Genomic DNA, 14,437 nt, shown 5'->3' with positions numbered 1-14,437 from the left:
CAGGGGAGGAGCAGAGAGAGAGGGAGACGCAGAATCCGAAGCAGGCTCCAGGTTTTGAGCTGTCAGCACAGAGCCCGACGCAGGGCTCGAACTCACAGACTGTGAGGTCATGACCTGAGCTGAAGTCGGACGCCCAGCTGACTGAGCCACCCAGGCGCCCCTGCCTTGTAGTGTAGTTATTTAAATCACATTCATTTCCATTGCCAGAATACAAGCTCCTTGAGGACAGGACTCACATCTTTTTTTTTTTTTTTTAATTTTATGGTTGGCACTCCATGTTTGCATAGTACCTAGCTTTCAGTGTAGACTTGCGGAGAAAGTAATTGGATGAATGACTGAATAGTAAGAAAGTAAGCAACTTCTGGGTTTTCCTAATTTCTTCCCATCTTTCTTTTCTCTTCGTTTCTGCCTACCCAAATCTCATTTTGTCTGCTCAGTGTAACTCATCCCCCACATCTCCTCCACACTATTCTCTAGTGACTACAGTTCATAATCATCTCTCCTTCCTTATTGCCTTCATAGTTAGCAGCTCACAATTTGGCACTTAATTATTTCTTAATTGATTCATCTGTGCTATCTTAGCTTCCCAGGTAGCCTCCTGTCCCTCAAGGCAAAGGATATATATATCTTAAGTATTTTGTACCAGCTCCCTGTGCCAGCCCCCCTCCCTCTGACACACACAGAGTGCATTAGCTTTAACATATAACAGATTTTCAATAAGTTTGTGTAAATTAACCGAATTAAGCACTATCGTTACATTTCAGGACAAACAGGCAAGGATAAAAAGCAGTTTTCTGATGTTTCTTGAGTTGCTTTGTTTTACTTTTTTTCATATTTATTTATTTATCTTGAGAGAGACGGGGAGAAGGAGAGAATCCCAAGCAGGCTCTGCGCTGTCAGCACAGAGCCTGATGCGGGGCTTGATCCCATGAATGGTGAGATCATGACCTGAGCCAAAAGCAGGAGTCCGATGCTTAACTGAACCTCCCAGGCGCCCCTCTTGATATGTTTTAGAAGTGTAAAAATTTTGTCAGAATTAGTCAGCAGCTTTGAAAGTTACCACATAAAAGGCAAATAAATTAACAAAGCAGAAAGCCAGACCAGCAAATTGAAAAAGGCCTCTTCCTTCCCTTTTCTCTTTCTCTTCTTCTCTCTTTTCTCATTTTGCTTTTGCTTTTAATTATAAGATCGATTTATTTGTTTGAGCAACAGACTGAAAAATCTATCTCCATGACCCAAGCAGACGCACAAGTTGCCTGGCCCATTTTCCATTTGACATCGATGGGCTGTTTATTTGAAGCATTCGTATCAACTAACCATATATAAGATTCCTAAGAACCTGAAACTATTTAACAGATGCAGTGTCTCTTTTTATGAGACACTTAATTTACTTTTACAAGTCTGCTTTCCTGAGTCGGTTTAGTTCTTTGGCCAAGGATAATTGAAACGCATGATTTCTTAGACTTCTCTTTTATCCCCCAGAATATTCTCCCTTGAGTTGTTTTCATAAACCATAAGGATATCACCTACTTGCTACCACTGGGTGATCTTTGTTTGAAATCTGTAATTTTGTACTGAAAACAAATAACTTCTTAGGACCCAACTCCCTGTGATACATGCTGCCCTTCCTTGAATGCTGATCATGGTGTGCTAGGTGTTAAAAATGAAGGAGGAAAGTTGGTTTGCCCCCCACAAAATGAGCTCTTCCCGGGATGGGAGCATTTGTGTAATGAGTAATCCTGTGCAGCTAACCAGCCTAACCAGATGACCAGGCAGGTTCATTTCTGCAACAAGACCTGCCAGATGCAGGAGGTTGGGCACCAGACCCTGTACTTGACTGCCCCCAGCGACTGGCAGTTTCGAAGAACTGTTACTTCCCTCCATGTTGTTCTTTGAACGTTTGCTTTGACTGTCTTTTTTTATTTTTTGCCTTCAAGCCCCTGTGGTCACATGGTGCCTGTACGGGAATCACGTGTTCCTGGTTTTCTCCTTAGCTTCAGCTGCTTTGGACAGTGTCAAAGAAGATCTCCTGGTGTGATCTAGCTTTGAACTCCCCTCAGACTGTTCCTCTTACAATGAGGCCTTCTTAGGTTTTTTGATGAAGTCGACCTAGTTTTTCTAACCTTCTTTTCAATAATTAAAAATGTGAAATTCTACCCAGAGCCATTTTCTGTGCCAGAACTTCCTTTTAATGTCTGACTTGAGCTGCAAATCTGTCATAAATGCAGCCTGTTGAGAGCAGGCCCTTCCACGGGAATTGAAGGATGCGGGCACATATGCGCAGCACCAGCCCATAGCAGGTTAACTACTCCGAGGAGCTATTCATCTATCTTACTATGTTTGGTTGGATTTATACCAAATGTCAGAGATTTCTTTTTTCACTTACCACCCACAGGTATTCCCCCTTTTGGTGTAATTGCTGAGGGTTGCATGCCTGTAACTTACTACATTTTTTTTTTAACCACAGCTGTAATGTGATATAGTTTACCTGCTGAGTCATCTCTGAATTTTATTCATGTTTCTTGCCTTTAAAAAAAGCCACTTAATTTCTAATTTCTTTTCAATTACCCTTCCAGTCATAGGTGGGGGGTTTTTTTCTCTTCGATTTTAAAAAGATGTTTCTGTCAAAAACAGGCTCTTGTTACATGTCAGATTGGAGCATAAATTAAATGGGAAGGTGAACTCAAAACTGTTATTGACAACCTATTGTCAAAAAGGAGGAATAATTGGCATTTTTTAAAAAAAAACATTCAAGAGAGAAAATGCCATAATTATTTTGATTGGAGCTTTTATTTTAGGGACACTTAAGCTTTTCTCCTATATGTTTAATCATTTAAAGTAATTACATCCTATTTCTGAATTTCTTATTTTTTTTTTGTAGCCAGAGGTGACCCTGAAGTTAAATATATAAAGAATTGAGCAGCTACAAGGTGTGATGATAAACTAATGGGCATGATTTCCTTAATCAAATCACTCATACTACAGAAGGGTGCTTTGTGGATAATCACCAAGGATTAGAGACAGTTCAGAAAGTTCCCAGAAAATGACTCTGTCCAAAATATGTGAATGTTCATTCTATCCCTAATAAACTTCACCATTTTGCCTCTTCGTGTAACCCTTTTCTTGCCACAAGTCGGTAAACTTCTTGAAGGCAGGGATTATGTCCTGGGAGTCTCCTGGCCTTAGCACCTATGAGAATGTGATGGTCAAAATGTATCAGTGATTTCTAGATGACCCTGCATTTTTCTCATGGTAGGAAAGAAACTATTGAAATTTTGCTACATGCGTTTTCTTATTGCTTTGTTTTTCACTGAAAACCATCAGAAACCCGTTTCTTCCATTAAGGAGAGTGTATGAGAATTTTCTGTCTGTAAAGTACCACTCCCTCCATTTGCCCAGGTTTAGAGGGAATTCCAAGGCCTGAAAGCTTGATATTGACAAGCATAAAGCAGATATACAAATTATATCATTCTCTGGCCAGGACCTAGAGAGGAGCAGGAAGTACAGCTGCTAAATGAAATTAAATAGATGATGCCTTTCCTTTCTGTCTTGTCTCTACATTCGTCAGAGGCATTTAAATTCAAAATTTAGTTCTTACATAATGCAGGCGAGTAATACCCCAGCCAGGTAATTACATAGGTAGCTAACAACCCCCTTACTCCTGTGTTTTCTCCTAAAAGGTGTAACTTGCTGTTCTAACCACTACAGCATTTTCCACCAAATTGTTTCAGTTTGTCACCTGTTGAGCACCTGCTGCTGTGTCTAGTCCTTCGGCTAAGTGTTGGTGACCAGACACGAACAAAGGTAGTCACGGTCCCTGATCGCACTGAGTGTGAGAACCCTGACGGGACAAACACACGTGGAAAAATAGTGAGGACTTTTTTTTTTTTTTAATCACTTACCAAGTTATCAATTAGAAATATCTCAAAGCGATGACAAGTTATTGGATGGATGGATGGATGGGAGTAAGGTGAGTTTTATCAACTAAACCTCCCATTTTCTAGCACTCTTGCATATGTCTTGTCTCCTAGACAGTTAAAGAAGTCCCATGTATACCATGGGAGATCTGTCTCCCTGACATCAGGAGAGAGCTCCTGCCAGCCACTTGTTACACATACATTGCCTTGGAAATGTACCTTGTGCCTGTTACCATAGCAACACCCTGAGAATGACCTCAGCAGCCGCTCAGAATCATTCCTACAAAACAAATTATAGCTATAATTAACTTTCTGAATTTACTCTGCAATATAAATTTGTTCAGACCTCAGTGTTTCTTTGTAAAAGGTTAAATGAATGGAATAATCCACCATGAACCTCTTCCCCCGCACCCCCCTCCCCCTGCCCAACCGGCATATTCCATCCAAGTGTTTCTTCAGAATATGAGATGCTTCAATGTAAAGCACAATTCAGTTCAGAGACTCTTCTATTACCTTCCCTCACAATGTGTCAAGAATCAACACATGAGGATGTGCTGGTCCCTTCTGCTCTGTAACCCCATTTCTAAAGGAACAGAGTGGCTTTTTCCCCTAAGCAGAGGTGAAATGCAGAAAGTGCTGTGAGCCCAGAGCCAAGGGGGCACATGGGTGGGGCTTACACAGGAGCAAGCTCTCCTCATTGGCCCACTCCTGGCAGTGAAAACTGCGGGTCTTTTTTTTTTTTTTTTTTTTTTATGTTTACTTATTTTGAGAGAGAGAGCAGGGGAGGCACACAGAGAGAGGGAGACAGAGAATCCCAAGAGAGATCATGACCTGAGCTGAAATCAAGAGTCGGACATTTGGGGGCGCCTGGGTGGCTCAGTCGGTTAAGTGTCCAGCTTCAGCTCAGGTCATGATCTCACAGTCTGTGAGTTCGAGCCCCGCGTCGGGCTCTGTGCTGACAGCTCAGAGCCTGGAGCCCGTTTCGGATTCTGTGTCTCCCTCTCTCTCTGCCCCTCCCCCACTCATGCTCTGTCTCTCTCTGTCTCAGAAATAAATAAACATTAAAAACAATTTTTTTAATAAAAAAAATAGAAAAAAAAGAGTCAGACATTTAACCGACTGAGCCATCCAGGCACCCTGGAAACTGCAGGTCTTGGTTGCATACATATTTTGCCTGTTTCACTGTCCACAACGCATCTTCAATCCTTCTCCACCACCCAACGGAGGCAAAGCCAAAAGAATGTCAAGTGAGAAGTGCAGTTCATTTAGTCAGAAATGTATGGAGCATCTTCAGTAGTTATTTCCTTGCTCTTGCCACCTGGGCAGTGAACAGACGGAACCCAGTGTGGCAAGCAGCAAGTAAGTGCTCAGTCTAAGTTTGTTATGAGGTGGTTGTTACTTTCTGTGAACTATACTGACAGTGAAAAGGAGCAAAAGAGGGGCGCCTGGGTGGCTCCGTCGGTTGAGCGTCCGACTTCGGCTCAGGTCATGATCTCGGGTTCATGCGTTCAAGCCCCCGCATTGGGCTCTCGCTGCCGTCAGCACAGAGCCTGCCTCGGATCCTCTGTCCCCCCCCTCTCTCTATGCCTCTCCCCAGCTCGCGGGTCCTCTCTCAAAAATAAATAAACCTTTATAAAAAAAGAGAAAAGGAGCAAAAGAAAGATAAAGAAGGAAAAGTACTCTTGCAAGTATGAATGCTTTAGATACTCAGCTAGTGTTTTAGTAGTGCCCTTGGTTCACAGAGACACCCCGTGGGCAATATTTTTAGGGCAGTCAGTAAGTCCTTTTACGTGCCTTTTTTGGTTGCGGAATCAGTATCCTGATTCTGTCTTGGCCCCATCATGTGCAGTGTGATAGATAATTTCCCACTTCATGTGATGATACTTTAAATTCTCCTGTGCAAATACACATTTGTGTTTAAAAGAGTGGTTGGGGCGCCTGGGTGGCGCAGTCGGTTAAGCGTCCGACTTCAGCCAGGTCACGATCTCGCGGTCCGTGAGTTCGAGCCCCGCGTCAGGCTCTGGGCTGATGGCTCGGAGCCTGGAGCCTGTTTCCGATTCTATGTCTCCCTCTCTCTCTGCCCCTCCCCCGTTCAGGCTCTGTCTCTCTCTGTCCCAAAAATAAATAAACGTTGAAAAAAAATTTAAAAGTGGAGTGGCAACGAGTAGCCCGTTTAGTACTTTGAGAATCAGAAAGCCATGATTTCTCTTTACTGCGGGGACATGACAGTACCTTATGTACAAGAATTAGCCACCCTCCATTTGACCTCTGTGAATTGTATTAAGTGAGTAGAAATAGTTTATTGGGTAGCATATTTCTGAGCCAGCTTGCCAATGTAAATTAGAAGTTCTCTGGTTTCTCTGAATTGATTTTTATAGACGGTAGTTAAATAAATGATGGTCTTGTGGGTTTCAGAATGTACATTCAAGTTTTTCAAGGCATGTGGTTGGTAAATCAGAAAACTCCATCTCTACTGACTAGCCAACTGATTTTGCATTTATAGTGTGATGAGCCGGTTTATCTGTAGAATGAGATATAAACCAGCTTCCAAAACATGGCTTGTTAACCCCATCAGATACCTCCAAGGCCATGCCAAGATACTGACTAAAATTCTGGATCCTGTCCATTTTTCTTCCTGTCCCCCACACCAGTATTGTCTCAGCCTTCCTGTCTTCATCCTCCGGCCATTTTTATAATAATTGAAGTTATGAGGCTGGTTTCTATCAGTCAGTAGAGAGCTAATTGCCAGCTAGAGAATCATTGATGTGTTTTGGGTAAGGCCACTAGAATACTAATTACTTAGTTGCTTTGCATTAGGAATTTCCAAGATGATCCTTTTTTGTCTCAAACCATTGATATGCCTCCAAAAAAGCAGTTATTTTATTTCCTTCTTGAAGTCTCTTAGCTCTACTATTTTTAATGATGCATCGATCTTGGCAAATTAATGGAATATTTCTTGTCAACAAGCAGTTTCAAATTCAATAATATAATTAATATGGAAACACCACTGGTAACAGTGGTATTTAAATAATGGTAAAACTAAATACCAGCAGAGGAAAACCATCTATCCATCCCAAAAATATTCATATAAGACTATCTGCCAGGCACTCTTTTAGGTACTAAGGCAGCTATAGCGATGTGTGAGACAGAATCCTTCCCCTACACAGGACATGTCAACTGAGTGTGCACTTGGTGATTTATAACACACTCTGCACCAGACATCTCATGTTGTGTATATCAAAACTTACTGTCTTGTTTGTGGGCGTAAAGGTGTTATGATTTAATCCCTTCTCATTCAGTGAATGGGGCCATCTGTTCTTTAAATCTTGTTTACTTGTGAGTTACTGTGCGTCTACACTTGTGTAGTTACGTGCTTGAAACCGTGTCTGTGCCCACCCATCCTTTCCAGGGCCAAGGAGAGTAGCAAGTCTTTGAAATCATTAGGGTGCCATGCAGACCAGTCCTTTTCACCAGTTGGCTGTTAATTATATCAAATCATGTCATTCTCAGAGTTGCAAAATATTTTTTTTTGCAACTTGAGAGAACGAAAATTTTTCAAGTGACAAAATTACTCTGATGGGGAACATATGTGTGGTTGCCAGACTTAGGAGAAGTAGCACACAGGACACTTTCTTTGCAGTTGGCAGAACAATTCTGTATCCTGATTGTGTTGGGGATTGTACGAATCTCTACATGTGATAAAATGTCATAGAACTATACACTTCCCCCCCAGAATGTGTGTGTTTAAGAACTGGTGAAATCTAGGGGTTGCCTGGGTGGCTCATTCAGTTAAGCGTCTGACTCTTGATCTCAGCTCATGTCTTGATCACAGTGTCATGAGTTCAAACCCCGCGTTGGGCTCTACCCTGGGTGTGGAGCCTACTTAAAAGAAAGAAAAAAAGAAAGAATTTGTGAAATCTAAATAAGGTCTGTAGTTAAGTTAATAGTATTGGATGGATATCAGTTTTCTGGCTTTGATAGTATGTTGTCATTATGTAAGTTGTTATTGGGGAAAGCTGGGTGAAGGGTACAGGGGGAATTTTCTGTGATAATTTTGTGACTTCTTGTAAGTCTAAAATTATTTCAAAATGAAAAGCTTTTTTTTTTTTTTAAGGAATGGAGAAGTATCATATAAGCAGATAAATTTAAAGCTTAGGTGTGATGACTCTGAACACTGGAAATATCTGACCTTAGACATTGTTACCTCAGTCACCAGAAATCTCAAATCTTGTGGCTTCACATTAATTACATATGACTTCAGCTTTGGACAGAATTTAAGACATGGTATGCTGCTGTCCTCTCTTAGGGGAATGAGGAAATACATTCCAGGAAAAGACTGATGTTCTGCAAAAAGGCCAAAAAATATATAAATATAAATATAAATATAAACATAAACATAAACATAAATATAAATATAAATATAAATATAAATATAAATATATATGCTTGAAACCATATCTGTGCCCATCCTCTCCAGGGCCAAGCAAGTCTTACATATGAATATATCCTGACCTCATATGTAACTGTTATCTGTTTATTTATACAAATAGACAAATAAAATTTATGTAAGTAATTCAAAAACTATTCGCTTTAACCTCCTGCTTTACCCATCAGACCTGCTAAACAAGTAGAAGGTAGAAGGCTCATTGAATTTCTTTTCTTTTCCCCCTCCACTTTTTGTATGGGTTCTGATAGAGAAGGCATCAGAAAGCCTGTGAAGCAAGTAATCCATAGATGGGTAACCTTGCTGTGACTAATGGAAGGTTGACTTTACCTTTCAACTTTCCAGATTTCTCTGTCACTTGATGAAATTTTTCTTTCTCTTCTCTACCTGTTAGGATTTATTTTTGCCCTTCCATTTCCATAGGCAGATTTGGCCTGATGGTGTCCTAACCTTCTCATTGTGTCTTCCCTTCTCCAGCTATCTTAATGACTTGGACCGTGTTGCCGACCCCGCCTACCTGCCTACGCAACAAGATGTGCTTAGAGTTCGAGTCCCCACCACAGGGATCATCGAATACCCCTTTGACTTACAAAGTGTCATTTTCAGGTAGTAAATGAGTCCATAAAACCCACCTTCCAGCTCCTATGCCTTGAGTACATTTGGTGAACTCTACAAATACTGAAATCCGTTGTAGACTTTGAAACAATATCACCTTTATACCAATTATTATCATTAGACACACAAATACAATAACGTGTTCCAGAAAGAGGAAGTAGAGGAAAGGTGTGTGGGCAGGTTTCTCATTTCAAATTCGATCACAAAGAAATCAATGAAATCTTAGTTTGCTGGGGGTTGAACAAAATCAGTCACTTAAACATTGATCCTATTACTCTTTGAGAATCATTTTAACTGTGAGGATAGATTTTTACATTTGTATAATATATGAATGATCTTATGACCCTACTGATAATAGAAACTATATGCTATCACAAGCTTTCGTGTTGTTTCCCAAGCATGCTGGTACCAATGCAAAATTCTTCAGTTGCAATAACAATACGGGGTGTTTCATATTCCTAAAATAACTTGCTTCAAAAATTTCAGAATATGTCATTTTGAAAATGGATTGGTTAGCCCAGTCTAAATGTTTGTAGGAAAAAAGAATGAAAAATTCTGTTACTCTTCTGTGTGGGTAATACTTCAGAAGTGTTCTAATTTTTTTTTTTTTTAAGAAGAGAAAAATAATATGCTTTCATTTAATCACTCGGTTGTACTTTTAGTTAGAATACAAACCACATTGTGCTTTGAGAAATGAAACCGTGTGAATATGTCTTTGAGCACAGAGAGTTGAGTTCTTTGGGGAAGCCTATGCCATTGAAGACAACTACATACACTACAGGGGTGTGAAATAGGAGTTAATGTGACCTGAGTGACTCCACAGTGGTTCAGATGAGCAGGCTGTCTGTCATTCTCTGACAAAGTACTCTGGACTTAAGTCGAATCAGTCTCCGCCCTACAGTTATGCCTGACCGCATAACTCATAGACATATCCATAAAGGGGGTGATGTTTTGGAAATATTTCTGAACCTCCTTTTTTTCATCTCTAAAATGGTTGCATTAGATGATCGCCAGCGTTCCTTATAGTTCCAGCATTCTGGATCACTTAAGCTTTGAGTTCCTGGCATTTAAAGATCTTTCATTGGGAACACGCAAATTTCTTTCCTCTTATAACTGTATGACAGAATACTTTCAGAAAATGTAGGGCATTTCGTAGAGATTTTCATCTCCTCATTGTTTGATAATTATTAATGAATTCTGAAGCATCTCGTTTTTATTACACCACGTACACTAGCTGTAGAGGACTTTTTTGCCACCACAGTAAAAGTAATGGCCAAGAAGAGTAATTCCCTGCCACCATCAGAAGCATCTTACAGGGCTCAGAGTGACAGGGTTTTATAGAATGAGGATTTCATGTGAGTGAGTAGCGAATTGTTTGTTTGGCATGGGGAAAGAGCTAGAATTTAATATTTCTAAAAACTTAAGAATTTTAGTTTTGATGTCCATAGTTTATAGGTCTCCCTGAATCCGTTGCTTTGCCCCTTAAATATCTCTTCTTTGCCTTAGAGAACTTTTAGAAGCAGTCCCTAGACGATCCTCGATTTCTTAGTTTATGTTTAATGCTTAGAGGCAGAGAGACACCAGGAGTAACTGCAGTTTTTAAGAAATGCTCAAAGAGCCCTACTCTCAAACTTGTGTACCTACAGCTTTCATTCTCTGATAGCATTTTATCCCACAAATGTGGTGCACGTGTTAGTTGAGATACGGATGGAACAGTTTGAAGCAACTTGGATTCGGTACCAAGTATTGCTTGACATTTTCATATGAACATTAAAACTCAAATTAATTGATGTCGTTGGTGGTTCCTAACTAGTAACTAGCACACAGTTGTGTTAAAAACACATCCTTGAAAGAGCTCGAATGATGCCTCTTACAGCATCGTGACATTTTACACACCTGACTTGTAGCAGGTTAACAAGTTGGTTTGTGCCTAAGGCCAGTTGAGGCAGGTTACCCAACATGACTGGACTTGTCCCAAATTATTGCCAATATGGGAAGGAGAAAGCAAGTCACAATACCCTTTGGATAAAGTGTCAGTGGAGTCCTGTTTGCACTTAGTTGAAGCATCACACACACACATATTGAAATACATAGCATCTTGTATCTTTTAAATGTATTTACAGTCCTTTCAGGTGTCCTTGAGAAATACACAGGATCTTCATTCTCACTTCACAGAAAAAGAAACTGAAGTCAGTACTTGCCCTTATAGCTTACCACAAACCATATTTTGTCCCTGACTCTTCTGTGCACGATTAGGTAAAACACCATTTTGCTTGACTTCAGTCCCGGATTTTTTGCAAAGTTATCATTTTCATACACATCAGATAACTTTCTTGTAGCCACAGCGGCTTATTACCCGGAATGTCTTGACTTTGACTGTTAGGTAACAGAAAATTAGTAGATGTTTAATAAGTAATTGAATTGACTTGGATGACCATTCTCTTTAGAGAGTGTTTTTTTTCCTAAGAGTATAAGTAAAGCTATATTTATGTTGAATTTTTTTCTTTATATGCTATTAATATAAATATTGTTAACCTTACAGAATGGTCGATGTAGGGGGCCAGAGGTCAGAGAGAAGAAAATGGATACACTGCTTTGAAAATGTCACCTCTATCATGTTTCTAGTAGCGCTTAGTGAATATGATCAAGTTCTCGTGGAGTCGGACAACGAGGTGAGTGCTCTTTGGACAGGCGATGGATTATCATTTTACTATCTGATACAAATAAGAGGATGCAGGGTGTGGAGCATGGGGTAAACTTATTTCACTGCATTTTGACTACTGTGTTGGGGATTTTTTAAATAATAAAAATAACCCTGTGGTAGCACATGGTGTAATGAGAACGGTAAACTCTTTTGTCAGATGTGTGAGCAGGCCCGTGTGTTCAGGCTTAATTTGACCCTATTTTATACTTTTAACCCTCAGAAAATGAAAATAACATGGAAATCCCTAGGCTAACCCTCACATCTTTTACTAGCCCTTTTCCTACTCTTCCTACAGGATGGAGCTGGGAGTGTTGGAGCCAGTCAGCCTGTTTTGTTTTGTTTTCGTTTTGTTTAAATCATTGTTTGGGTGTTGGGTGGGTCCCAAAGAGTACTCAAAACCTCTCTTGGCACATGTGAGTGACTTTGCAGCTGGGTTCTGAATCAGTTCATTGTGGCGCCAAGAAGTGTCTCAGTGACGTGGCCCTTCGGCTCTTACAGAATTCTATAGACTGTGGCATAATTCTATCTCTGCTAAGCAGTGAATGATTGGAAAAATACCCTTGATATGCTTGTGTGGAGAACTGATTCAGTATTTATAATCTTCTCCCCATTACATGAAATCCCAACAGGTATAAATACGGATTTTGAGGATGATAAAGTCTTGAGTCAGAATTGACTATGGAGAATAATGCAGGGGCATAGAAAACTCACTTCGAGCGGGAGTTCAGCGCGTGTGTGTTGGGGGAATGGAAAAGATTCCTGACATCCTGTTAGAGGCAGACCTTGCAGACCTGCCAACAGTAAATATTAAATATCCTTCCGATAGGATAAAAAACAAAGAGAAGGAAGTGAGATATCTCCACTAGCTGATTAAAACACAACCTGACATATTAAAATACACTTTCCATACTATACATTTTTTGGTAAAGAAGAATGTTGGCTTCTGGTCCTTTTAAATATTTTATTTTTCTAGAAGCATTAATATCTGTATCAAAATAAATATGCAGTTCTTTATAGCATTTCTTTTGCATGTAGGATTGATAAAGAGTTCAGGAGGGACGCCTGGGTGGCTTAGTCAGTTGAGCGTCCGACTCTTGATTTCCGCTCAGGTCATGATCCCAGGGTCATGGTATCCAGCCCTGTGTCAGGCTCCATGCTGCGTGTGGAGCCCGCTTAAGATCCTCCCCCCCCCCCCCCCCACCACCGCCCAACCTCCCTCCCTCACTTCCTCCACAAAAAATAAAAAACAAAAAAGTTCAGGAACCAGTATCCCATATAGAGCTGAGTTACCTATTCACCTATTCATGCATTTCAGAATCTTTTCAGGGTTACAAGTTTATGGGCTTTTGAATCAAGTAACTTTTTAAGAATGTTTTATCAGCCACTTGCCCTCTGTAGCTACCATAAAAGTGCCTGACAAGCAAGCTAAAATACAAGGCAGTCAGTTCTCAAGATTTAAGGTAAGCAATTACCATCAGAATTTTAGCTATAATCTCTCTATATGTATTTCTGTCTTCATATCTGTGTTCAGTTGTTGTTCCTTAACCTTTGGATATAGTATTTTGAATGTAGTGCATATCATAGTTGGGAACAGAATAAGACAGTTTTTCTGATTTCTTTGAATGTTGAATCAAGATAGAAAATGTTTTGAGGGCTTATCTACTATATGCTAGGTACTGGGCATCTAAAGAGACACAAAAAATGAAAAACAAAATGAACTTTGCCCAGAAGGGCCTCATAAAAGAGATGTGCTTTTGTTGGGTAGAGAGTAAGGGGAGAGGAAGGCCTTCGTTATATGGGATGTGATCTCTCTAGTTTGCTGTCCAGTAAAATAAAATTTATCAACTACGCAGAAGATGTAAGAAGCACACATAGTTTTATTTCTTATGTCACTGTTTGCATTTTAGCTGGAGAAATGGAAATGTTTATCAGTACACATTTTTGTAATCCATATTTTATACAAGGCAAGTACATTGTATCTGTAAAGACATATATATATATATATATATATATATATATATATATATATAGTGATTTAATGCTTTTCAGTTTACCTCAGTTCCTTAGGTAGGTCATCACCTGATTCTACCACATAAATTCAGTTCTTCAATTATTTGGACATTACAGATTATTTATCCTAGTTTTTACCTGACATTGCTCATGGATATCTAGTTTTTGTGTAAAAGTATATTATATTAATTTTAGCATAAGATGACATTGTTTTGATGATCAGATACCATAACTAAAGTCTCCACAGTAACTTGCCATTCAATGTACAGGCATTACATGCATCTAAAAATATTTTGTCAGTTTCATTTATTCCTTGGTGATGCATTATGCTACAAATTAAGATAATAAATCCATTATTTTTTCTTTAGGACTCCCTGATCACTTGTGACTATTAAAATAAATTTTTTAACATGTTTATTTATTTTTGAGAGAGAGACAGACCGAGCATGAAAGGTGGGGGGTGGGGGGCGCAGAGAGAGACGGAGACACCAATTCCGAAGCAGGCTTCCAGGCTTGGAGCTGTCAGTACAGAGCCGGACGTGGGGCTTGAACTCACAAACCGTGAGACCATGACCTGAGCCGAAGTCAGAAGCCTAACCCACTCAGGCACGCAGGCGCCCCACTTGGGAATATTCTTAAAGCCTACCTTGTAATTCTATGAGATCAAAGCCATTTCATGGTGCTCTTTTCTCAGACCTTAAGTCTGTTGGTAATACTGCAGATGATCTTAAGCATAGTAAGAGCAAT

At 39.9% G+C, this 14,437-nt stretch overlaps 1 protein-coding gene across 2 annotated transcripts in view; it reads left to right on the top strand.

The window, feature by feature from the left end:
* Positions 1-14,437, top strand: part of LOC122474691 (guanine nucleotide-binding protein G(q) subunit alpha) — a 319,763-nt gene that overhangs the window by 225,017 nt on the left and 80,309 nt on the right. For both annotated transcript variants that reach the window (XM_043565730.1, XM_043565731.1), the window contains exons 4-5: positions 8,839-8,967; positions 11,519-11,648. In XM_043565730.1, the coding sequence (XP_043421665.1) occupies positions 8,839-8,967; positions 11,519-11,648 (259 nt within the window). The remainder of the gene's footprint in view (positions 1-8,838; positions 8,968-11,518; positions 11,649-14,437) is intronic.

The sequence above is a fragment of the Prionailurus bengalensis genome, chromosome D4, assembly GCF_016509475.1.
Source record: "Prionailurus bengalensis isolate Pbe53 chromosome D4, Fcat_Pben_1.1_paternal_pri, whole genome shotgun sequence".
NCBI lineage: Eukaryota > Metazoa > Chordata > Mammalia > Carnivora > Felidae > Prionailurus > Prionailurus bengalensis.
The sequence above is the reverse complement of the archived record's forward strand: the minus strand, read 5'-3'. Positions and strand labels throughout refer to the sequence as shown.